The sequence below is a fragment of the Wyeomyia smithii genome, chromosome 1 (assembly GCF_029784165.1).
Source record: "Wyeomyia smithii strain HCP4-BCI-WySm-NY-G18 chromosome 1, ASM2978416v1, whole genome shotgun sequence".
NCBI lineage: Eukaryota > Metazoa > Arthropoda > Insecta > Diptera > Culicidae > Wyeomyia > Wyeomyia smithii.
This window is the reverse complement of record NC_073694.1, coordinates 6,266,353-6,292,490: the sequence shown is the minus strand read 5'-3', so window position 1 is coordinate 6,292,490 and position 26,138 is coordinate 6,266,353. Positions and strand designations below refer to the sequence as shown.

Below are 26,138 nucleotides of genomic sequence, written 5' to 3'. Positions count from 1 at the left end.
TCCGGCTGCTGCTGCTGCTGCTGCTGCTGCTGTTGCTGGCGTTGCTTCTGTTGTTCTCTGGCACCGGTTGAGAGAAGAGGCACACAATTAAGCCAATAACCGTAGCAAAAGTACCCTAATAAACTCCTCTATCATGGCAACTAATAAGGCATTCCTTCTGGTACCGGTACTCGGATCTCACTTGCTGCTGCTGCTTCGAACCGGAGGTCAAATGGTGGTGGAAAAATGCTTCCGTTGGCGTGCAAATATTGGGGTTATAATTAGCAACGCTCCGGACCCGGGGATCGAAATTCCTCTGCGGTTGGCTTTGAACCGCGCGCGAGAGGCGAGGTTGAGCTGTTTTAGGTGCAAGTATTTTTATTTATTTTCTTCCGTCGTCGGCTCGGCATTGTCTTGCGAACATCCTTCTTATCCTGAAGGTATTAATTTAACTAGCTGTGAAATATTACAGCAAGACTAGTCAGCATCAATCAGTGGCTGCTTCAGTGGGTTATTAAACCCACCACCCACTCTTGCCTGCCTGCAGCAATAGCTATTTAAGTTCGGGTTATAGCAACAGCAAAGGAGATCAATTATCGAAAAGATTAGGAATTATTTCCCCCCAACGAGGAGTCAGTCATTCATTTCATGGAAATCGAATTTTACGCTCATTGCGTTGTTTTGAAGCTTACGGATGATAATAAATAATGTCGTATTGGCACTATTAGTTCCAACAATGAACTGCAAACGAGAAGCTTTTCTATCATCTAATAACCGACAACGAACAGAAAAATAAGTAATCTCTTGATCCAGTTTGTCCGTAGGAGCATTAAAAATAAGCTTACAATGTCTGCTCGAATTACGGTCAATTAGACTCTACAACATCCTTAGGCTGGAAAGAGCTACGCAAGCTAACGACTAGAAATTTTCCGTAAAATCCTCCCCAATTACGGGCAGCTGACAAGGGTACCGAAAGCAATCTCCGACTTGATCCCGTCTCTGGAAAATTCTATCGGATGCCTAAACAAGCAACTGCATGGGAAGCAGGAGCGTGCAGAACTATTTGTGGAAATGCAATCGAGCGCAAAATAATGAACAATCCTAAAACTTAAAGGTGCCTCCTTGAATTAATCCTCAACACTTGCTAGTTGTTTGTAACTATGTTTGAAGGGTCTCTCCATTGTGGATTGGGCTTTTTATTGCACAATTTCAAAGGTAATAAATAGGTCAGTGACATCTGAGTAAAAAATAAAAACAATCACAACGACTTCTAATAATATCTGGAAGAAGAGATGAATTTTATCAAATTTGCTATTTGAGGTCAGTAGTGTGCCCTGCTAAGGTTGAACAATTTCCGATGGTATTATTCGAAGTATATATATGTTGTCAGTAAAGTCCAGATTTTTTGTTAATTTGACTGTTTTGAATCACTGTTATTTTACAGTGCTCTAATCAAATTGACCCAAATTTCTGATCTGCAATACTGCCTCATCAATTTTGAATGATTTTTCTTCTTTTTGGGACTTTTTATATCGATCTTCAGACAAATTCTTTTTTTCCTAATCATTTTCTAGTTCTTTTGTGTCCTGAAATATTTTCAAAATTGATCGACAATGACACAACAAGATGAACTAAAATACAAATAACGATCGAGAATTGATAAGTAGACGTGAAAAATAATACAAAAAGGGCAAAAAGTGGTGAATTATGAAGTACAAATGATGATGTGAAAAATATAAAAAAATACAGCAAAATTGAACAAAGGTAGGTCAAAAGTTAAAGATTTATGAGTGCCATTTGAACTGAACATAAAATCCATAGGTTAATAATTTCATTTCGTGGTTTTTCGTGGTTAAAGGAGATCTTTTTTCCTCTGTACACAAATAAAAATAGATCCTTTTTATGTTTCAAGCTCTGAGGAAAAAATAAAAAAAATCTAGCTGCATTTAAAGCAACTTTAGGTCCAATTTAGGATTATTATTTTTACTTATATTTTGTTTTCATTGACTTTCAACATAATTCTGAGTTGTTTTTTGTTGTACCCGCAAAGGCCAAGCCTTAATCAGTCAATGTGTTCATTGCGTGCTCACGATTGGTTGAATTACAATTAATGAATTCACCCACTGTATTATGATATTTAAAAAAATGATATTAATAAACTACAGTAATTTCTTCTCTATCCAACGAGATATCACTAAAATCCGTTTAGTGGTTGTAAGCACTCATTCTATTTTCGTTTTTTGGATTGCCACCCTCCAAAGGAAGACGTAACGCTACGTCAAGACCGTCAGAAATCGAAGCAGCCAATAGTGAGCCTTACTGTCGAAGAAATTATTTACGCTGGTACCAGTGATTGTTATTGATTCGATGAATTCGATGAATTGAAAACATTTTAATTGACCGGATTCATGCAAGTGCACCACGAGACCACTCCTTCACTCCTTTTCACGGTCACTAGAACATTCACAGACATTTTTACCTGTTCGTCATTGCTTTCTTGAAAACGCTTGCTCCTTTCGTCATTTCTACTCTTTGTTGTCGTCTTGACCTTTCATTAATTTTTTTGTCTGTTTGTAGTGTTTTTTTATTATTTTTATTAAGTTTGACATATTGTTTTTATGGTATTTTCAAGTTTTCTTCTGCATATATTTACTAGTTAACCTTGATTTTGTTTCACATGTTTTAGCTTTTAATATGTTTATTTTGTATTGATATTTTATCTATTTATTTAACAAATTTGCATTTTTTTGAACGATTTTATATGATTATTTTATGGAAGAAAAAAAGACTTTCAAAGTTCGTATCTCGAGTAGGTAATTTAGTTTTTATAGGTTGATCTAAAGATAGAATTATCGTTTTTTTATAATGTTTACCATCCGTCGGTTGAGAAAAAAGGTGGCAGAGGAAAAAAGAAAGATATTTTGAGCATGTAGCTTTTAAATTTTTTTCAAGCTGACCTTTTATTGTTTGATGCACTTTTTGTCATGTAAAAGTTTTAGTTATTTTTTGTTTATTTATAGCAATTTTCGTTTTTTTTCGTTTTTTCAATCTCTTTCAACATTTCTTGCAACATTTTGAGCGTTTCTTCCGTATTTATGACCTATTTGACTTAAAAATTTAGGACTATCTGTTTTTTGCTTGAAAATTTTTGACATTTTCTAGCACTTCAAACGTGTTTTATATTATTTTAATATTTTAAATAAACACTTTGCCTCTCTTTATCATTTTGATTATTGACATTTTGGCAAATGTTTACTCTTTTCGACATTTTTATCCTTATTTTTGATAATATAACCGTTTTTTTCTTTCCTTTTTTGCGATTTTTTCAAACATTTCTTACCTGTTTTGTTATTTTCCATCTTTTAAATTTTTTTCTTTTACTTCACAAGATTATCAAGTTTAAAACTGCATTTACAATATTTTATCCATTTCATTATTTTATTTTGAAATTTGTTGTAAATGTTTAAGCTTCCCTATCATGTTTTACTTCATATTGATAATTCAACCATTTTTTAGCATTTTTGAACGTCTTTTGTTTGATTGTTTTTTTTTGACACTCAGAGAAAAGAGACAAAAAAAATTGTTTTGGATGATTTTACTCTTATAAGGTAATTAGGATTGTTGGAAAGGTCATTAGAATTGTAAAAAATAATCATTTACAATGATTGCCGGTTTAGAAAAAAAGAAAGAGAAAGGACGAGAGAGCAAAAAGAAAAGAGAGAAATGAAAAAAGAAAATGAGATGTACAGAGAAACGAGAAACAACAAAAGAAAAATGAAATATGAGTACAGAAAAATTAGAGGAAAGGAAACAAAAGAAAAAAGAACAAAAAAAAGAGACGAAAAATAAAAACATGAAAAGTTAAAAGAGAAACGGGAAAAGAAATAAAAGATGAGCAAAAAAAAAGAAGTCAAAAGAAAAGAAAAGGGAAAGAGGTGGGAAGCTCCGTAGCCACAAGCCGACAACCGGGTGGTCGTGAATTGGAAAATCAGTAGAATCAGTTGTCAAAGGACTTTCATATGGGTTTATTCTCAGGCTCTCCACCACATGACCTTCCTTCTGTTCTACAGTACCCCTGCGGACTTTACTGCTAACAAAAACAAGTCCCTCTCTTAGTAAAAATGGTCTGAGTAATTCCCCTCAGGGAATTGTAATTATGGCGTGATAATGGCTGGAGAAACGAGGGGTGGCATTGCGCATTTCGCTTCGAGTAACTCGAATCGAGAGAAATCAAACTCGTTTCGAGGTGGAGTTGGTATTGCGTATTATTTTCGACACCCCAATTTTATTGCAGTTTATTTCGAGCAAACATTGACTCGAAAATAAATGTCAGATTTGTCTAGGGGCTGGACAACTTTATTTTCATGAAAAATATTTCGGTAAGATTATACGATATCGGCTGATAAATTTTGATATTTATCGTTTATCCGACACATTGACATCACACTGACGCTTAGTAATGCAACAATAAATACTTTGTAATAGCTAATATTGGAAATATTCCACCATATATCAAAAGTGTCTTGCCCCTAGAGATTGGTATTTTTCACGTTTATAATAAGATGTGTCCTTAAAGCAAAATATTAATCTTTGAATGTTTTTCTACGATTCTTCTAGTGACAAAAACGGTTATAGGAATATACAAAGACGTAAACAATAAGATATGAGTATTAGGCTTACATTAAAATGAAACGAAGTTAGTTATTTTCTGATGCAAAAGAATTTTTTTTCCATGGTTTCGTCAACGTTTCAAGATAAGGCGGGGAGCACTCAAACCTATTTTAAGTACAATATTTCCCTCCAAACTGCACTAGTACAATTCCTGCTCCGTTAAAGTTAGCCCCTACTTTGAATCTACTCGCTAGTGCACCCTACCAAATTAATGTTTTTTCCGCTCCACAGATGTTTAGTGGAATAATTTATGTTTTAGTCAACAAACTTAGGTACAAACGAACGCCTTCAGCTTATCGACCATTTTTTATCACTTTCGAGCTAAAAAATGCTCGATCAAACCATTACGTAATGCCAGTTTTGCTCGAAGATCAACTGCAATAATACGCCATCTACTCGTTTCGAGCTCGAATCGAAATCGCCAATGTCAAATGTGGTCGAAACGAACAAAAATCACTCGAAACGAAATGCGCAATGCCACCCGAGGTTTCGATAAGACTTCTTCTCTTAACAAAATAAAAGTTTCTCTCCGAGTAAACCTAGTCAGAGGGCAACGTTAGGTGGAGTCTCTTCAGGGAATTTTAATTTGGTGATATTGGCAGGATAGAAAATGGCTTGGTATAGTAGGGCAGTGAGTTTGAAACGGTAGGTCGAATATGAAGTGCAGTCTCGATTTACTCAGTTTTTGAATTTGTACCCCTATGTTGTCGTAGGACGTAATTCTATGTCAAAAAATTCAAATTGAATGCTGAGTGTTTAATGGTGAAAACGCATAAAAACGTTAGAAAACAAGGAATATTTAACCCAAATTAAACCCAAAATAATAAACTGATGTTTCTAAACCATAAAAAATGTCGTAAATTTGATTTCAAATTTCTAATGACGAAACGAATCTAATGACGAAAAACGAATTAAAAGATCAGTAAAAAGGGAGAACAAAGTAATATTTTTAGTAAACAACGCTAATAATATGAACTGCGAAGTACAGAAAACACCTGGATAATATCATAATAGATGACAGCAGTGAAAAATCCACACAAAAAAAGTGCAATTAGGAAAGAGGAAAGAGGAAAGAGGAAAGAGGAAAGAGGAAAGAGGAAAGAGGAAAGAGGAAAGAGGAAAGAGGAAATAGGAAAGAGGAAAGAGGAAATAGGAAAGAGGAAAGAGGAAAGAGGAAGGAGGAAAGAGGATAGAGGAAAGAGGAAAGAGGAAAGAGGAAAGAGGAAGGAGGAAAGAGGATAGAGGAAAGAGGAAAGAGGATAGAGGAAAGAGGAAAGAGGAAAGAGGAAAGAGGAAAGAGGAAAGAGGAAAGAGGAAAGAGGAAAGAGGAAAGAGGAAAGAGGAAAGAGGAAAGAGGAAAGAGGAAAGAGGAAAGAGGAAAGAGGAAAGAGGAAAGAGGAAAGAGGAAAGAGGAAAGAGGAAAGAGGAAAGAGGAAAGAGGAAAGAGGAAAGAGGAAAGAGGAAAGAGGAAAGAGGAAAGAGGAAAGAGGAAAGAGGAAAGAGTGAAGAGGAAAGAGGAAAGAGGAAAGAGGAAAGAGGAAAGAGGAAAGAGGAAAGAGGAAAGAGGAAAGAGGAAAGAGGAAAGAGGAAAGAGGAAAGAGGAAAGAGGAAAGAGGAAAGAGGAAAGAGGAAAGAGGAAAGAGGAAAGAGGAAAGAGGAAAGAGGAAAGAGGAAAGAGGAAAGAGGAAAGAGGAAAGAGGAAAGAGGAAAGAGGAAAGAGGAAAGAGGAAAGAGGAAAGAGGAAAGAGGAAAGAGAAAAAAGGAAAGAGGAAAGAGGAAAGAGGAAAGAGGAAAGAGGAAAGAGGAAAGAGGATCAAAGCGTATCGTATCAAGCGAGCGTATCAAAGATGTCAAAACTGGCATCGATTTAAACAATTTTCAAAAAGTCACCAAAAATGACGGAAATATTGAGACATCAAAATTATAAGTCGTCGAAAAATTAAAAAAATTGGGCAGTCGAAAATGATAAACTTCGTCAGAATCATGGTAAATAAATCTTTGAGAGATACTAAAAATGACAAAAGTATTAAAGTCGACAAATATGAAAATTATAAACAAATCCCAGCAGCTGGACTGTATTTTTCGTAAATTTTCAATTAACTATTTCCCCAGTTAGTATATTTTTCAATCGTCAGTCCCACATTTCCTGCTTGAAATAGATTATAAAAATAAAGAAATATTGAAAAGGGTGATATGTGAAAATATGTGATTACCGAACCAAAAACTGTATGTTTCAAATTTTGAAAAATTGAAAATCAATAAAAGATTTAAAATAGAAGAGCCAAGAAGCTTGAAAGAAACTAAAGTAAGATGGGCAGACAACCAGTTCAAAAGCAATGAGGAATCAAAAATCTAAGAATTGTTGAAGCCGAAAATTATGAAAAATTCTAAAAAATGCTCCAAATTACCAAAAAAGTTAGAAAAATGTCAAGAATATGAAAAAGCAAATAATAAAAAATGCTCTAAACTAGAATTTCAGGTACGTTTGTGTTAAGTTTAAAATGTACTGAATGTTTTTAATATTCAATTTTATTTGCATCTAGCAAAATAAATCGTCTTGAGGCGAGAAAAAAAGACCCACACGGCCGTAGTTTCTTCCATTGCATTCACACGAGGCCCTATTCGAGCTTTTGCTGGGGACTAAATTATGCCTCCCAAACACCGCTAGTGCGCACATAATAATCACTGGAAACTGTTGATTTATGAGCTCCATCTGCTCCCACTAGGTACTGGGTACTTACCAGATCGGCAATATTCGCCACCTGGATGGCGTCGTGCACCACCTCGGCCCGGGTGCTCCCGTTGCGCTTCTGAAACATCGCCTTGTCGATGATGAGCGCCGTTTCGATGTACTTGGTGGTCTCGCGCACGTCCCGCCGGTACCGTCCGGCTCCGTTCGCGTCCTGCGAGTCCACCAGTCCCGAGTGGTGGCCACCCTGACGGCGGATCGACCGCGTCCGCCACTCCAGATTGCCGGAATTAGCACAGCCCTTGTTTGATTTTGTACGTGCCTCGAAGATAACATGTGGATGTTTCTGCTGGAACGAGTCGGGTTTTTTTGGTTTTGGGTGAAGAGCGCGTGGGAGAGAGAAAACCAAAAAACACGAAGTAAGGGTTAGTGCATGGTTTTATGGTAATAGAAATTTTGCGTTTTACTCATACATATCCATTAATGTAGATTGGTAAACAGTTTGGTCAATTCGATACTAGGAGCGGTAAAAGCAGCTGCTTTCTCAAAACGGCTTCAATCATCGGAGATTGAAAAGTTCGGCCCCGTTTTCGCACAAAACCAACATCCTATGCAAATCTGGCTGCGAAAGCTTCGCTCGGTTTCCAAGATAAACCTCTTCCCAAACTAAACTCAAACAAAAGTTTTCCTAACCCCACAAATTAATAGCATCATAAATTCCAACACCCCTTGCGGCAGGCAGGCAGAGATCCTTTCGAAGACTATTTCGACATTCAACGCTTGGCCATTTGGTGCTTCCTGCGTGCGCGCGCCTTTCCCCCTCCCACCTTTTACTACTGCTGTCCAGCAGTCCCGGTCACGGACCAAAAAGTAAGCCGCTCGTTCGGCCCCATTATTACCCTATAAATTACGCCGTTCGGATGTGAAAATGGTAACTTAAATTGCTTGCCCACAGTTGGAAAGTGTGCGGTCATCCGGACGTCCCACTTCACGGGGACGGACCATGAAGGCCATGAGAGGACCTCATGGACCTGCTGATGATGTTGTCGAGGGTTTTTATTTTATTCCTTTTTTCCCCCTGGTGGAAAATTTCTGCTGCCAAATAATCACATTAAGTTTGGAAATTTTAGGAGATTTATTTTTATTACTGACCACCTGCCGCTCGCTCTCGAGCGCGCCACAAAGGACGCTTTAATCTTTAATGGCCGAGCGAGACCCGCCGGAGTCGCAAAAGCGAAAATGAAAAAAATTAGATAATACCAAGAGGGATAACAACTAATTAATTGAGTTGTACACTAGCGAAGAGCTGTGAGGTAAATTGAAATTAAAATGCGATTTCGATTGGTTTTTTTTTTCGTTCTTTGTTTGGTTTGGCTCGGCGCGAGGACGACACACTCGGAATCGCCAATGCAGATTCGATTCCGGCAGCCATTCCCAGCTTGGTCGTGTAATTACATTTAGAGTGATTTCTTTTTTCCTTCACGTTTTCTTACCGCGAGCCACTGGTGGCCGCTGTGTCTGTCTGTTCGTCCGTCAGTCAGTCTGGAGATCTTTTGATTTTAGCCGGTACTTTTGGTGCACTGCACTTTACGCTGATTTGCTCCGTTTTGCTCTGGTCGCTTAACAGGATTTGTTTTCAATGGAATCAGTGCAGCGTTCGTTTCTTTTTTTTTTCAAGACTGAAAGTGAGCCATTTAAAAGGTCGTAACTATAAAGCATGGATGGGCGGGAAAATCCTCGCTTCTGACTTGCAAGGGAAGGGCGAGGTTTATGGGGTTTTAGATAATTAAAATTAATAGGATTTTTCTCTTTTCGTTTAATGATATGATAGGGAACTATCTGAACATAATTTCGATTCTTTAATTATTTAATTGCAATTGTTTTCTTCATAGTATTGTGGTGACCCACAATTTTGTTTCGGAGAGTTTTTAATTCAAACTTCAAAGTGTCTCAACCGACCAGACAAAACTGCGAGGTCCAGGGAAAAAACTTACCTTCCCCCTCGAAGTTTTTCAAAAAGGGGTGGAAGAGAAAAAACTTTTACCCGTCTCAAAATTACCCTCCATTTCACTGAAGGTATCGGAGATGTGTGTGTTCCAAAGTTCCGTTTAAACTCATTACATTCGCTTCGCTAACGGTGTGCGCTGCAAATTTTTCAAATCCAGCCGACTAGAGGGGGGAAGGTGTAGCAAAACTTTTTCGGTAAGTTGTTTTCTTCACGCCCGGGCGTTCGTTCGGCTCTAAGCCGAAAAGTTTTGACCAGTTTCCGTGTGCTTGCTTGCACGGCGGTTTTTATTTTCGAGTACTGCAAGTTACTATTTATTATTCATATTTATTCTTTTTCCGGGAGATTTCTTCCTTTCGTGCGCGGTGAAATGGACAACTTTATTGCTACAGTGCTCGGCAGCTTCGAAAGGGGCGATCAGGTGTGTGTGTACTGCCCGGGACTGTAAATTAATACCTGTTTTTCTTTCAGTGGGTAAGTTTGCATAATTTATGTAAATTACTTACATTCTCAGGTGAAGTCAGCGAAAATTCGCTGGAGAGGGGTAGTAGCGAGCGAAAATTTACCTCAACCGAGTTGATGTGAGAGTTTCGGCTTGGTAACCGCACCGAGCACCGAGATGCAGCAGCACCAGCAGGTGCTCAATTTATCATCATATGGTTCGAAATCCTCCCAGCACAGTTTATTATCGTTTGTGGCGAGAGTACGAGGAGAAGTAGACTGAAGTCTAGTTATGCTGGGCGGAAAAACTTCTCCCATTAGAGCGAAGTGAAGCTCTAGTATTTATCTTGTCCATATGTTGCGGTTGAATTGACAGATTCGGAAAAATCATCTCCTTGGCAGCAGTATGAGCAACTCGTTCGAAGCAGGTACGGCACTCCAACATGATCATGACACGTGAAATCCAGGCAGCTGAACATTTTAAAACAATGTCAATTCGACAGTTTGCTCGGTTTGCGAGTGTCGCACGACTCGAAGATGTCCGCTACCCAGGAACGTGTCGATGACAAAATTGCAATAATTCCCTGCTGTGCCACACGGTTGGCATTGCATAACGTGGCAGAATTTGTTGCTTGACGAAATTGTTTTGTTCGACAGAATGCATTGCAGACTGTGGCACGCACAGCCAAGTGTAGTCTTGTGCAATTTTCTTCCACCGTGAATATTGTTGTCGAATGCTGATTCGAATTATATTATTTTTGATATTGCAAAAAAACCGTCTATGATTTTTATTCTGTAGCATTGTTTTCCCCTTTTAGGATTTTTTCAAGAACTTTGTTTTTCAAATGCAATTTATTCTCACAGATGAAAAATGAATTCAACAGTGGACTGAAAAAAGCTTCGGACTGTCGCTAGGACGCATTCAATTAACATTGCTGCGGTGCAGCTTTTACTGACCAATTGACGAAAGAAGTGGCAGTGGTTTGCTGTTTACTATTTTTTTGTGGCTCTAATATTGAAATAACAAGAACGTATAGCAACAATTGAAGCTCTAGAAAAAATGTACAATATTTGAGAAGAGTTTTTCAAATATTAATATTGATAGACGATATATGATGCGGATGAATATCAAACTAATTACTTTTTTCTATTTATTCAAAGAAAACGCATTGTAGCGCATCGAGAGTAAAAAAATAGAATGCTGCTCTAAGGAAAACATTGTGCGGTGATTGGAATGAAGACGGTAATTTCGATTATGACGATTTTTTTTTGTGTAGGAAGGCCGAAAACCTTCGAAGACGCTCGATGAGGATCCATGTCAAACGCAGGAGCAGCTTGCTTCGGTATTGAAAGCTACTCACTAAGCCATTTCCGAGCGATTCCATGTTTTGGAAATGATTCAAAAACAAGAAACTTATGTTCCTCATAATAAGAAGACAAGCGATATTGAGCGTCGTTTTTCGCTTGTGAATAGCTGCCCCAGCGGTAAAAACGGAAGGGTTTTCTTCATAGCAATGTGACAGGTGATGAAAAATGGATTCATTACAGTAGCCGAAAAAAAAACACATAGGACTACCCGGTCATGCTCCTTTAACGTCGGATTTGCCGGATATACACGCTTTTAAAGTTTTCTATGTATTTTTGGCGGAACTAGGTCGTTGTTATTCATTATGAGCTGTTGATACCGAACGAAACTATCATTGGGAAACGGTATCGACCTCTATTGATGCGGCCACAATATGGGTAGAGACATAGGAAAGTGATTTTGCTGCATGACTACACTCGGCCTTATATTGCCAAAGTAGTGAAAACATACAAAGAAACGCTCAAATGGAAAATAATAAAAAATGTAGATATATGAAAAATTCAAAACATCTGCCTACAAAAACTGCCTTAAGAGAAATCGAAATTAAGCTTAAAATTGGCGTAAACATTTTTGAAGGTAAGTGATTGAGAAAATAAATTCACTTCAAATTCAAAAAAAAAGAAGAAAATTTGAGTTTAAAATCGTTGAAGGTCGCTTTTTAAGGCTTAGAAACGTTAAAATAGATAAGAGCTTCTAGTAGTGTTTGATGGTTTTTAAAAGTGTTTTCTAAGCAATATAATAGAAATGGCTGATTTTTCATCTCTAATTTTTTCATCTTTTTCAACATTTCTGACTTTTTCGATATACTGACATGTTTTTTTTTTTTCAAATTCTCCATATTTTGAGATCCGGGCATGCACTCATTGGGCTAAATAAGAACCTGTCCGTGCTCAAAGCAATCTTATTTCAGAAGATGGCGACTAGGCTGGTCCTAGCTAGAAGTAGTGGATAGCAGCAGTAGCGACAGCCGATAACAGCAGTGGCAGCGAGTACCAGCAGCGGCACTATTTGCTCTAGTAAAAACTTGCCTTCGTGCTGAAGCAGAGCATCAGCGCTAGGCGCATTGGCCAGTAATTCTCTAGTGAAAAACTCTGCGTATTTTGGAAAGACACAACAGTTTTCGGGATGCTGGCAATCAAAGCCTATCGGTCGACAAATTTTCAGAAGTGTTATCAGAAGAGTACCTTATTCCCACTGTCGGGAATAGCACAAAGATGCGATGAGCATCATATCCGATATTGAACTGAACAACAAATTGTCCTTTTAAAGACTTTTTAAAAACTTATTTGAAGGGTCAACGCTACCACCACTACCGCTACTGGTAGCTGCATAAAGTAGCAGTGCATCGGCACTTCCTTTAGTAAATAACACGAGGGTTGTGTGCAAAGTAACGATCGCATTCGATATTGATCAATAACAATAACTTTTATCCAACACTAATAAAATACCTCTGAAAATAATGTGGTAACACTGAAAAGATTCATTGCTTCATTGCAACAGAGATATAATTCTTTACCTCAGCCGTTGAATCGCTACAAGAAGGGGCCTTTTAACGGTCAACTGCGTCAAAAACGTTTAAATTATAGGTAAAGATGTCAGAAGTAGACGTTGATTACGTAGAAATTTTCGAAAATCCAGTCTGCAATATTTGAAATTTTCAGGAGATTCTGATTGATTTTAGACGACAAAGAAGAAACAGTTAGAATTTTTTATTTCTCTGGCAGTGATGGAATCTACTTATGAGAGTTCAGAGGAGTTTATTTTAGCTAGTCCGACACTACCCGGATGAACACCTTAGTTTCGCTCTGGAATCCTCAAAACTGCCCTGTTTGTAGGTCTAAGAGTCATGAATGAGAATTGTGTAATGAGAATCCATTCAAAACCTTTCTTTTTAAAGGATTCGCAGAGTTGAAAACTATTAGATTCACTGCAGCTAAACGTTTTTCAACATTTTTTATTGTTTTTTCAATATTTCAATTTATTTTTTATTCTAGATTTGTTCAACATTTTGACATTTTTCATCCCTTGACTTTTTTAAAATTCTTGTTCACGTAGACACAGTGGTCATTTTTTACATCTTGAACTTCTTTAGCTTTTTTAGTTTTGTTTTGGCTTTTTGACGTTTTTCAGAGTTTTAACCTAGAAAGCACTTTTTGTTTTCAAAGTACCTCTCATTCCTTTTATCCTTTCCAAGGATGCTAGAGAGAATAGAGTTTTTTTATCTTCTTATACTTCCCGGGTTCAACAAAAGAAAATTCCCCAACTAAATCGTTTAAGTCAGATTCATGTGAAAACAACCTCGGAGATATTCAGAAAAAAAAAACAGTTTGGTGGCAGCGGCATTTTCAGAGTAGGCGGTCTTTTGGCACTATTAGTACGAGAAGCATATAGACAACTTATATGAAGTCTACCCATAATAGAAGCACTTTTCAGCACCTTTATCACAGTCGTCATTCGCATGTTATCCTCGTTTGCTTGCTTGAGATTAGACACCCATACACACAGCTTGTTCTGACGAACTCTGGTGATTTCGGTCGTGAATGAAAACCGTTTAACTAGAGTCCTTGAAACTTGCACTGTATTGAATGCTTTTACTTCGAGCCGAAAAAACACAACCCATGGCTCCAACGATCCTTTCGGATGCAGTTCATCACGCTGGGGCGGTTCTTGCGGTGCTTTTGTTTTGACATTAAGATCATTAGATACGATAACTAGCAGGGATCCATTCTTTGATAAATTTCATCTATTTCAACATTTTTAACCTTTTACACATTTTATCATATTTTTGTGTTTTTCAATTTTCAATTGTTTTTGTCGATTTTGTCGATAAATAAAACTCAACGATGTTTTCTATTACACGATTTTTTTGACGTAGGACAACGTACGTATGAAATGACACATTAACAAGTCTTTTTAACTGAATCTATGTTAGAAAGACTATCAAATAATTACAATCTACTTTTACAAATCAGACAGATTTGTTACCTTTGAATATCGCGAAAGAACGAAATATTCTAATGTTATCAAAATCAGTATTTTAGTGTTATTAAAAGAGAAAAAATCTCCTTGGGTTATGGTTACAATGACGCCTCAGACGATAAATTCGGCCTACCGGGAATTAAAGCTCAGCATGAGATGAACGGGACTTTGACTGCTTTGAACGGAATAGAGCTGTAACGACGAACAAACGGAATAGCAATGTGATGAGGAAAAAAATTGTGTGTTTACCTTAATTACCTTATTTACGTAGAGAACTTATGCAAGCCCTAGGCGGCGCGGCGTAGGTGGTAAAACGACAGAATTAGAAAATTAGGACACACTGCACACAGTGTGTAGGTGAACGAACAACATACGCAGTGCCTGAACAACTGAATCACTAAGATGTCTCAATCCCGTCTTTACATTTAACCACGACAAGGCAAATCGCTTCGTGACGCTATCCGCGCTTGCTATGGCATCGCTCCAACATGTCACAACTTTGCGCATTTTGGTGTACGCATAACCTAAAGGGTGTTACGGTCAAAAATTGGTCAAACAAAAATGTGTGTAAATCGGTCAGTTTTTATTAGAAAATCAATTCATGTTTCTTTGTTTAGTTAAATTCGTACAGAAAAAAGAGAATAAGTGGACTCAAGTTTCCGTTTTAGCTTCTTCCATTAAGTATTTTTCTACAGGGTGGAGCTCCCAGGAACAGTCAAATCCATCGGATGCTTTGTCGCTGCCTCCGAATCCCGTACTACTGTTTCCAATTTCATTTGGGATTCCAACTTCCACATCCACTTACTCCGTCACTCCCGCTGCCAATATCTGTACCCCCACCGCGTAGTTCCTTCCTATTCGTTCGCTTGTAAATTCAGGGTCAAATAGCAGCGAGGTAAGTATTGGGGAAGGATTTCCCCTCATTAACGGGAACTCTGAGAACTGGCTCATATTCCTATAACCTATCTCACCAGTCTACGGAAAATCTGGCACGCTTTCAGCGGTTTTCGATTAGATCGCAATCGGGCAAGATAAATTACATTCCACCGTCAGGACACTCTCTACTGGAAACGATCATGTACCTAGGTCTAGCAGTGCAGATTCTCGTTGATCACAACTCAACCATCTCTCAAATTCTGTGGTTTTGTGGGAACTTGTGGAAATATTGCTTGGTTCAATGCGTCTTGACTGAGGAGTGAAAGTAATCTACCTAAAACTTTCGACACTCTTGGCATCTGGTTGAGCCACAGCGGCAAGCGAAGTGTCAACAACAATAACAACAACAAGTGACCGAGTCAGCGACCGTTGTCGTTTACTTGGGGTTGAAGTGATGCCAATACTATTGTGACGTGGGAGCTATCCGCCGCTTAACGGCGTTACCATAGAAATGTATCCGTGGGGTCGGCAAGATCTTGTCCTCTATGCAATAATCAGAGTGAAGTTGGGTTTTAGCCAAGCTCAACCTCGCAGACCTCACTACAATGTAGGACTAGTAGTATGAGCCCGAAGAGCATCGGCTCAGCTCGGAAACGGATAATCGTCAACGTTTGTAGAAAAATAAATGCCAACAACAACATTTGCCGATTTTCATGGGTTCACCTTCACACGCACTGACGAAACCCATGAGTCAGCAGAACGAAATTGACAGTTCTATCGGTCGAACTCTAACCGTGATGGCGAAAACAGTGAAGCTACTCCGTTTAGAAGCTGGAGGCATCTACAACATCCTGACGCTATCGGACAACAATGAGAGCATGGAAAGAAAGCTCGGTTCCGGACGACGTTTAAAGAGGTTCTATAACAAGTAACGAAACTAAAAAAATACAAAATCAAAACTCTTAACATGATTTAAAAATGCTTTAAACAATATAGAATAAAAGATAAAAAAAAGGAAAAAATGCAGGTTCATAAATATGAACAATAACTGCAAGATAAAAAACGGAATTGATAGAGCAGAAGAGTATCGAAAATGAATGAACAACAAACTGTATGTTAGTGTTAGATGCTTTAAATTCAGTTAAAAGAAAATTCAGACAAACTGTAAAAATGAATCCAAATCAAAAGGTTTAAAAAAAACAAATTAATAATAATTAATGAACTTGTTTAAAAGCCTAACTGAGAGATATCATTAAACAAAAAAAAAAAAAAAAAAAAAAAAAAAAAAAACTAAAGAGAGTGGAAGAGGTGCATCTGGTGGGTTGAACCTAGTCTAAAACACTTTTGAAGCTAATTTAGGTTTTGTATGACTTGTGATTTAGTCTAGATCAATTATCTCTGGATATAAATGGCGTTTTATTGCGAGTGACAGATTGCAATGAAGTAAGATAAAATTTGAAGAAATTATTTGTGGTGAAGTACTATTATTCAAACATCACAAAAAAAACAAAACGAAAAAAAAGCTAGAAACCATATTTGCTGACGCCATAGGCGCTGACCTTTTCAATGTTTGCAATCAAATTTTTATCATCACACGAGAACTTGAGTGTTCTAGAACCGGACCGGAGGTCAGAACCCCGAACCATTTCGGTGGTTCGTTCGTTTGCTAGGATGACGAAGCGTGGTATGTGTAAAGAATCCTTAAGTAGAAAACAAAAATTTAGTGACATTATCACCTCACCGGCTCTCGGCGGGCGGCCAGTAAGCTGAAAAGGGCGCAAAATGACCGTCGCCGCCCACGTGAGTGTGTTTGCGAATGTGGGACCGCCAATCAACTTTCCAGCAGCTCGAGTGTGAGCGGAATTTAGATTCGTAAGTTTTTTCTGTTGTTTTCCTTCGCTTGTTTGGAATCGCAAGTAACGTGAGCGCAATCAGTTGATTCCGTGGGGACAGTTTCAAGAAGGGTTTTCGGTTGGCAGAGCTGCTTATTGGCTTTCAATGGGATCAATTTTTGTTTTTTTTCTGGTTCCCAGCAAATGGTTGACTGGAATCGTTTTGGCACTTGATTGGAAACTGCTTCCAATAAAAGTGATTTTTGTTTCTGCAGTGGTTCATTTCTTTTAAATTCTCGATGGCATCAAATGATTTAACTTTCAATTCCCTTTCAGCTTGAAATGGTAGTTTTGCTAGCAGAAACGTTTTTTACCGATATTTCCATCAACTCGATCCGGAGCGTTAGTCTAGAAAATATGAATCGCTTTTTCCCAGCCGGGCAGGGCCAAGTTCCCAACTCCGAACGAAAGTGAATGAATAATTCATCCATTTCGTTTATATGCACTTAAATTTTAATATTTAACATTTTTCTTGTCCCAGATCGAAATGGCCACCGTTGCACGGTGCGGCGGACGCTAGCCGAAAATGAGTTAGGGTAGAGCAAGGGGTTCTAAAATTGGAACTCGGTTGGAAGAGCCAAACTGCAATTTTCTCCGTTTTTTTCTGCATATTCAGCTCGGTTCCGATTTCAGTGCAGCACGACGTGAGTAACGAAAAAAAATGTGCACGGTAGCAATCATGCTTTGGAAAGTGGAGTAATACTTCGTCAGAATTTGAACCCCACGTGCTGTGAGCGGCTGATGATGATGACGATAATGATGATGATGATGATGACAGAGAATTCCTTCCAGGTCTTTCGACACAACTAAGTTCAGGGCAAGAATCATGGCTTCTATTACAAATTCGTTTTGCGCCTCTGAACCAGCATCGGCCGGGTTGGGATCGGTTTTTTCTTTTTCTCGTGCTCCATCCAGGGAGTGAGGATAATTTTCATATTTCCTGAGTTATTTCTTCCCTTAGCCCGAAAGGGCGTGGCCGATTCATTCCGTTCATTCGCGAAAGGTTGCGGCAGATTGAAAGTGATTTTCCGAAGGTTCAATCCATTTCGTGAAGTGGAATGCATTTTTATTTGAATTAGTGATATTAAATTTAACGATTTCACTTGAACTATTAGGTTGAAAATGGACACTCCAAGTTCCCCATGGCGTCTTTTTTTAAAAGATAATGAAATGTATCTCACTCAAGAAGTAGCTTCATAGGCTTGGTGATAAAAAATATTAAAATATAATATCATTATCTTGCTTATTTTCTTCCACTTTCAGAAAGGTTTAGAGCGAGTTTAAGCCGTACTGGGGATTTCTTGGTATCTAGTCTCAAGAACAATTCAAGTTTTGAACAATTGCAAACCATTTTATTCTTCTCTTGTTCATTTATAGGTTAGGGTGAAACGGTATTGAAGCCACAAATGACCTCGAAGTCGCCTACTACGTCGGATTTTCAAAGGCACAAGACTCGTCACCTGTGAAACCGTTATTTAATGTCTGCTATTGGGAAGCAAACATGACACAGCGTTGTTACAGGAGACAAATTAACTGTTTCCGAGTCTTGCCCTTTAGAAAATACGAAGTGGTGGCTCGAAGTTGGCCACTAGTGGTTTCAGCACAGTTTCACCTGAAGTGACGCCAAAAGTCTCTTCTTCAGTTTCACAAACATCAAAATCTTTCTCAGCTAGGGTAGAGCGGGGCTAGTTGGTCATTTTGGGTCATAATGCTCTGTAACTTTTTGTGGGAAATATTATGGCAAAAACTCATTCCATGGAAATGTTGTGTTAAGTCTATAGCACCTAGAAAAAATATAAACTGTACAGAATAGTTTATGATTTTGCGGATATTCTATGTTTTTTGAGTCGATGTCAAATTGGGCAACTAGCCCCTCAGCTGGGGTAAGTTGGTTAGGGTTTGGGGTAAATTGGCCATTTATATTTCGGAAGGACAATTCAGTTTTCCTTTCTCGCTGCATTTGCGGCAGCCTGTGGCGTCTCAGCGGAGGTCAAACCGCATCCGGTTTTTTGTTTATACATTTGCTTTTCGAAATCCCAAACAATGAAAAAAGTAACTCATAATTTCATGAAAAAAATCGTGTTACTCTTTCATATCTGACGAGAAGTATATGTTTAAATCTCTCTAATAGTTTGGTTGCGAACTAAATCAAAGACAATACGGATTAAATTGAGAACCGAAGCCAAATTCTAGATTCGCATCTGCAATCACAAGCACAAAACTATAGCTACATAAGTTTTTTTTTCTTTTTTTTTTGACGTAGAATACGTCTTACGGCAACAATTACAGGGATCCAATTTCAATACAGGGATCCAATTTCAAAATCGAAAACATCGAGAGCGTCACAAAAATTGTCCAATTTCAAACGTTTCAAACCCATTCAGTTTCCAACCGATTTCTGTCCTTTTTGCAGCAATCGATTGGAAAATCATTTAAGCACCCGTCCTAATGCAGAAAATTTTAATCTGATTGTTCAAACTATTGTTATATTGAAAATTGTTGAGCATTGTCGAAACGCAAATGTCGACCTTTGATTGGTCGCTTGCTGCCTTTCCCTAAAAAGGACTACAGAGGACGACAGGAGTACCTAATTAGCCAGGAATGCACTCTTCGGGCTATATAAGAGACTGATTCTCCTCAAGCAAGCTCAGTTTACTAGCAGCAGGCAGCAGCAGCGGACATCAACACCGATGGCAGTAGGCGAAGTGGATCAGCATCGGGCAACAGCGGCGGTGGTTGTGGTTAGCTGCAGTTCTTACCTCTTTCAGTTCGGCTTCCCTTCGATCTGAGTTGGATCCCACCAGCGGTAATCCGATTCAGATATCGTTGGGTGAATACAACCCGAAACTGAAAGAGACTCGCACCGCCAGGTGGTTTGAGAAGCCGCCATCATCCAGCGTATGTATATATGGGGCGTGTGCACATAACGTGTGTGAGTATCTGTAGCGTGTGTCCCTAATATATAAGGTGTGTGGTTAGCGTGTGTAGCTTGATATATAGCGTGTGTGTATGTTTATGGCGTGTATGCATGTCTGTAGCACGTGTGGCCCTATAGCCTCTTCGTAGCCACTGCCCAAATTAAGATATCTTAGTGCAACTTGATACAAGAGACAGCCACAAAACAATTCAATATCATTCTTGTTTTGGATACGGCAGCAAGTGAAACCGCGGTACCGGCTACAGTGGTAAACGTCATCTGGAGCAAAGAGAATATTAAATTAATTAACCCCAATTGAGTGTATTTCCAAACCTGTTCCAAGAAAGACATTGACATAAGACAGGCTGTCGTATTCTACGTTATTTCTGCGGTTGTAAACAACCTCTTACACTTTTTTTTTGAAAGCTTGCTTTCGTCGAAATTTTCATCAAGTAGAAGACATTTGTCGATGCATTAGTGTACGTTATAGTTATTTTAGATCAATGATTCAGCATTTATAGTGTGCAATAAAATATACATCGAAATGACAATGCAATGGCGATAACTTTTACCAAATAGTTTAATCGTTTCAAATAGATAATTTTGCTAAACAATAAAAAGTGCTGTTTTCGCTTGGATTAAGTTTGCATCACGAAAGCACTGTCCTTGAAATTGCATTTACTTGGTTACTTGAATTCATTTATGATGTCCATATGACCAACCAGCCCCGCTAGTATGTGACCCACTAGCCCCTCATGTATTAAATATGAAAATTAGTTAAAATATATGAAAATAAAATTTTGGCGAAAGTTTGCTTTACACAACTTAAAATTAACGAAAATGACTTTCATAATACGTTGAGCCATGTTATTTCCATTTGGCTAGCTTTGTTTAGACAAAAAGTTTCAACTTGAAAACCGAGTAGAATTGATGGCCAATTTGGCACCAACCTGTATTTATTATGCCTCCTTATAAAAACTGTACTTCATTTTGTCATTTAGTTTCTCTGGTTATCTGATACGTATCACCCATATAACCCGATTTTTTTGATACGTAGATTCGAAAATATTCTCATTGACCAACTTACCCCGTAACCAACTAGCCCCGCTCTACCCTATGCCTAATTTGAATTTTTCCAGCCTACAGAAGCGATTTTAGTTGATTATTTATTATTAACTTTTAGTATTTGCGACCTGTTTTCCATATATTTCTTTTTCTATTTTAAATTTAGTCTTGTTTTCTGTTCTTCAGTAACGGATTTTGGCGATTTCGAGTCTAACTTGTTAGGTGCGCAGTTGAATTCTCGTTGTTTTTAAATAAAAATGCAACTTCATTTAAAAAAAGGCATCCATTGACAACTTTTCTCTAACTATTGTAATTACCGTACGTCGACGGAACGGAAGTAAATTTGGAAACCAAAAACTTGAAAATATTGGTATATCTATAGTTAGCGTGTGATCGAAACTTTCAGGCGGCGGTCTGCCACCGAACGCGTTAGATGGATATGCCGGAATCACTTCAAGATTGTCCATTATGATTTTTTTCGTTAATCGAAAATTGTTGTAAAAACGCGTTGTTTGAAAAACCGTCGTATAAAAACGTTTAAAAACACCTTGCTGTTGCTGTCGTGTTCAGTAAAGTTTTTTTTGAAACGTCGTGAAAATGGCGAGAATTCAAATCGAAAATCGGAAATCTGTTAGAATGAGCTTTGAAATTTGGAACGATTTATTTTTTGATAATATTTAGAGACGCGCTTTGAATAGAACTTAATATCCGGAAAGGAAAATTAGCAATTTCATTTCAACCGATTCGGGTTTCGTATTTGATCATCGAATCATTGAAATGGGATTCTGAATTTGACATTAGATCACAGAATGGGAAAGAAAGCTGATTCCAATCTACAGTTTAGTAAGGAAAATCATGTTTAGGACAGTTTTTTTAGTCGTAACAAAATATTCGATTTTGGTTACTTAAAAACAAAATCAAAAATCGGATTAATGCAATAAAAAATAAAGTGAAAATTAGAAATCTCCTGAATCTCGTTGACTAGGAATTAAAGGAGATTAAGGTTGAGGTTCGGAGAATTGAGCCTAAAATTTTGATATTATATGATCAAGCTTGGTGTAGAAATCCAAAGTTAAGAGAATTGAACATCCGAAAATTAGAGTTTTTGCGATACGTAATTTAGTTCTATGGTTCTAGTTCTATGGTCGATGATTTTCAATTTAAGATATTCATAACTCGGAATCAAATATTTGGGTGTTTGGAAACAGAAATTCCGGAATGGAATGGAATCCTAACTGCTGAGTTCGACATTTGAAGTTTGTATTCGTAAAATTTAATGCTGGTCTAACACGCCAATGTCGGGAGAGAATGGTTGGTTGGTGTCAGTCTGCTAGCAGGTAGTTCGACCGTAAATCTCGAAGGTGATTTGCGAAAAATTACCAGAAACCACCGTAAAAACTTTTAGTCGATGATTTCCACACTGACCACCCGATCATGGAATTAATAATTCCAATGGCTTAAACTTGTTAAATGCTTCTCCGTCCCAACAGGTCAATTAATATTTTCACTAAAGTAAAGAGGTGTAAATAGTTGAAGAGGTTGTTTATAAGACACGATCGCAAGAATAACGTAGAATTACGACAGCCTGTCTTATGTCAATTTTTTTTTACAATAGGTTTGGAAATTTGCTCGATTGGGGTTAATCAATTTAATGGTGTGAAGCGGTTTTTTCTCGAATATTTTTTTTCGTATATTATTTTGGCTTTGAAAAAAAAAATGAAATCCGTTGGAAACTGACTGAATTTAAAACATTTGATTGAGGGCAATTCTCGTAACGCTCTCGATGTTTTCGGTTTTACAATTTGTACCCCCATATATGTTGCCGTAAGACGTAATTCTACGTTAAAAGCGCACTAATCTATGTGCTTAAGTTGACTCTGTTGAAAGAGAAATTGTATTAATTAATTCATAAATGCTTCATGATCGCGCGCGATATCCGCCCTGACATGATGAATCTCATTTTATTCTGGTTAAGAGCTATCTTCTGAAAAGCCCCGCCTTAATTTCATGTTCCCACAGTTTGTCCCAGTTTCGTAATACGGATGCACAAAAAATGATTTGTTCTGTACATTCTGTCGAGTCAGTGGAAGAGCTGAATGACCCCTCAGGTTAGAGGCTCTCTAATAAAAACCGAATCAAATCGAATCTGTCGAGCCGGACCGATAGAGCTCTCAAAAAGGCTTCAAACTAACATGTATCGTGTCGTGTTGCGGTTTGAAATGAGACAATGTTCCCGTCCCCATGTCGAATGGAAGCAGATTGTTGCGTGTTTGATATCGCCGATGGTAGACATGAGTATGAGTGTCGAAATTCTGCTGTGATGTCAAACTATAACCGTCGTCTTCAAGACGTTACATTCTTGTTAATGAAGTATTGTGAATTTTCTAAAACGGACTCAGCACCGTGAGAAGAACGTGCCGATCTTTTTTGCTTGAAATCGGATTTGTTTCGTATATACCACCGATTATGCACAGTATCAACGAATCGTAATAAACATCACACTGTTGTGCATTTGCAGCAGAATCAAACCACAGTTGCAGTTTAATAACAACCGTTCTTCATGCACTTCCAAATACATGTAGTAGCCTTGAAAAAGGTCTATTACTGCAATTGTAATTTTCATTCAATCATCGCATAAATGCCGCGTGCGATATCCGCACTGACATAATAATTTTTTTTGAACGTTGGAGAATGATATAACTGGCAATAAAGGCTTGACTTCTTTATTTCTAGTTATATCAATCTCCAACGTTCGAAAAATTGCACCGTGGTCAAATCGCGTTTGGTATCCGTACTGACATTCTTTTATTTCCAGTTAGGGTAACCGCTCCCATATTCATCTCATCGTGCCTTTCTGAGCAATTTATCGTCAAATTTTACCATATTTTCAACGTAAAACTTTTAACCAATTGCGAAAATCGGGAAGCAAATAGACTTACTTTCAAAAATTTGTAGAAATCTGACGGTAAATTGGACAAATGAGAGAAACAAGATGAATATAGGTGCACCAACCTGTTGAGATGAATAATGGAGCGATTACCCTATACCGTTTTCCAACGTTCGAAAAATTTTATTCCGTATGACGCAATACTAATGTACGAAAAACAATTGAATCCCTATATTGAAATCGGACCCTTGTATATGTTGCCGTAAGACGTAATTCTATGTTAAAAACCGCGTGTAAAAAGACCTTACTGTACTTTAATGAACTCAGACTAATTCGATGTTCCGAAGGTACATAATCGTTTTCCGAAAAAAATTAAAACAACTCTCCTTCTTAAACAATTTGTTGGCCAACTGATAGAGCTTCATAAGATCTAAATTGGCTCCGTAAAACATTAATTTGTATTGTGCCGTGTCAAATAAATGTTGTGAAAAAAAAAGAGCTTCATAAGAACTGATGTCTTGGGAGAAAACTTGCTGTTGAAGGAAATTCCTAGGGCTGTATATTTTGTAGTATTCAAACTGCAAAAGTGACATTTTCCCTTAATAACACTGATCAACACAGGGTTTGTCCCAGCACTCAAACTCAAAAATCGAAATATTATAGCATTTTTACCAACTTCTGGTAATTTTGGTGCCCCTAGTCACCAGCTTTTTTTCAGAGACTTAAATGAGTTTTCTCGTAAACATAACGTTGAAGTGACGAACCCGGCGAGTATTTACCATGCGACACTTTGGCATAAGTTTACGCGTTTTGACAATTCACAGGAATGGATAAAAAGTTATAATCTTTCTAGGACAACTATTTCGACATTCGGGGCTGCATGTTTTGTTTTTGTCGACCAGTTCATATAAATGACCCAATAATCATGTTTTAACCCTTTCCGACCGAGCCCACACAATTGTGTAGGTAAAAAATGACGGATAACAAAACTTAAATTAAGTAATTCCTGTATAAAAACACTTGCTTGCTTCGGTTTCTTATTTTTCGTAGCAGCTGCGATGTTGACACTAGCGTTGTGAGCAATAAAACAATGAATAAGACTTTCAAAAAGCGATAGAGAAGGTTTAGTATAAGTCACCTTCTATCTACGCATTCATATGGGCCCGGTCGGAAAGGGTTAACAAACATGTTCTCGTAGCAGCATCCAGTGCATACTGGAAAACAATATTCAACTCCAAATCTTTCTCACTGCTGTTTTCTGTGGGAAATCCATTTCCCCTCTTGAAAATTTTCCTTTAAATAATTTTAGTTCTTGTCGTACACAAAATTTTGGTTGTATTTTGAATAAATTGATTAAAATTTCAAATTGGAACGTTCGCTCATTAAGTGCAAATGATTTTTCAAAATTTTTCAAAAGTCAGTAGTGTGATCCCAATTACGCGGATTTTAGATCATAGACGGTGGAGTTACAATTCATTTTTTTTTTCAATCGGTTATTTCTACGCTAAACACCCGATCATGGAAAAGGTAATTCAAATGGGGAAAAAATGTTGATGATGATGATGGTCCCGCCTCATACCCCTACAAAGGTTTGAGCTGGACGATTTATCTATAGATAATTAATGTGATCACATTTTAATCAGTTATACAAAACAAAAAAAAAACGAACTGATTTTACCTCCAGATATAAACTTCTTCCAAAACTGTATACTTGATTCATAGAGCACACAAAACTAGTACAGGGTTTTCATGACCTTCAGCCATACCAACCACAACTATTTCATGATTTTCTCCAAGCATTCAAATAACAATTTTAATTTGCTAAAAGAAATCATTTATATCTGAAAACCGCGCGCGAGGCTCAAGCTTTTGTAGTCTCTTTCTATTATTTTTAAAGCCACAACAACAATAATGAAAAGAAAAAAAAATCTATCCTCATCACCGTGACGAACACAGTAGTTTTGTTGTTATAAATTTAGAGAAGTCCAATTTATAATAAACATATAAATAAAATTTTACAACACAATCAGATCCGTTCGTATAAAACTTCGTCATTTACAAGCTTCAATAAAACAATCAATATATGAATAGAAACCAAAACAAATAGTTCATCTAAAATAAATCCGTTTGTTAAAACTTCGTCATTTAAGATCCGTTTGTTCAAACTTCGTCAGGTAAACTCTACATCATTTTGAAAAACTTAGTATCGTTCTATACAATAGAAACTTTCACGTGTGAAATACATTGTCTCTTGAACTCCGCAAATGATTGTTCCTTGGAATTATATTTTATTTCCGAATAGTCTTAGAATAAGACTTTGCGTAAAGTCCAGAGCATTGATCGTAGCTTAGACTAGAGTTTAGTCTGGAAT

The 26,138-nt window shown here is 37.5% G+C and overlaps 1 protein-coding gene across 14 annotated transcripts in view; it reads right to left on the bottom strand.

The window, feature by feature from the left end:
- The window catches only part of LOC129732887 (disintegrin and metalloproteinase domain-containing protein unc-71), a 932,421-nt gene that overhangs the window by 123,954 nt on the left and 782,329 nt on the right, over nt 1–26,138 (bottom strand). For all 14 annotated transcript variants that reach the window (XM_055694387.1, XM_055694302.1, XM_055694349.1 and 11 more), the window contains one exon: nt 7,392–7,685. In XM_055694387.1, the coding sequence (XP_055550362.1) occupies nt 7,392–7,685 (294 nt within the window). The remainder of the gene's footprint in view (nt 1–7,391; nt 7,686–26,138) is intronic.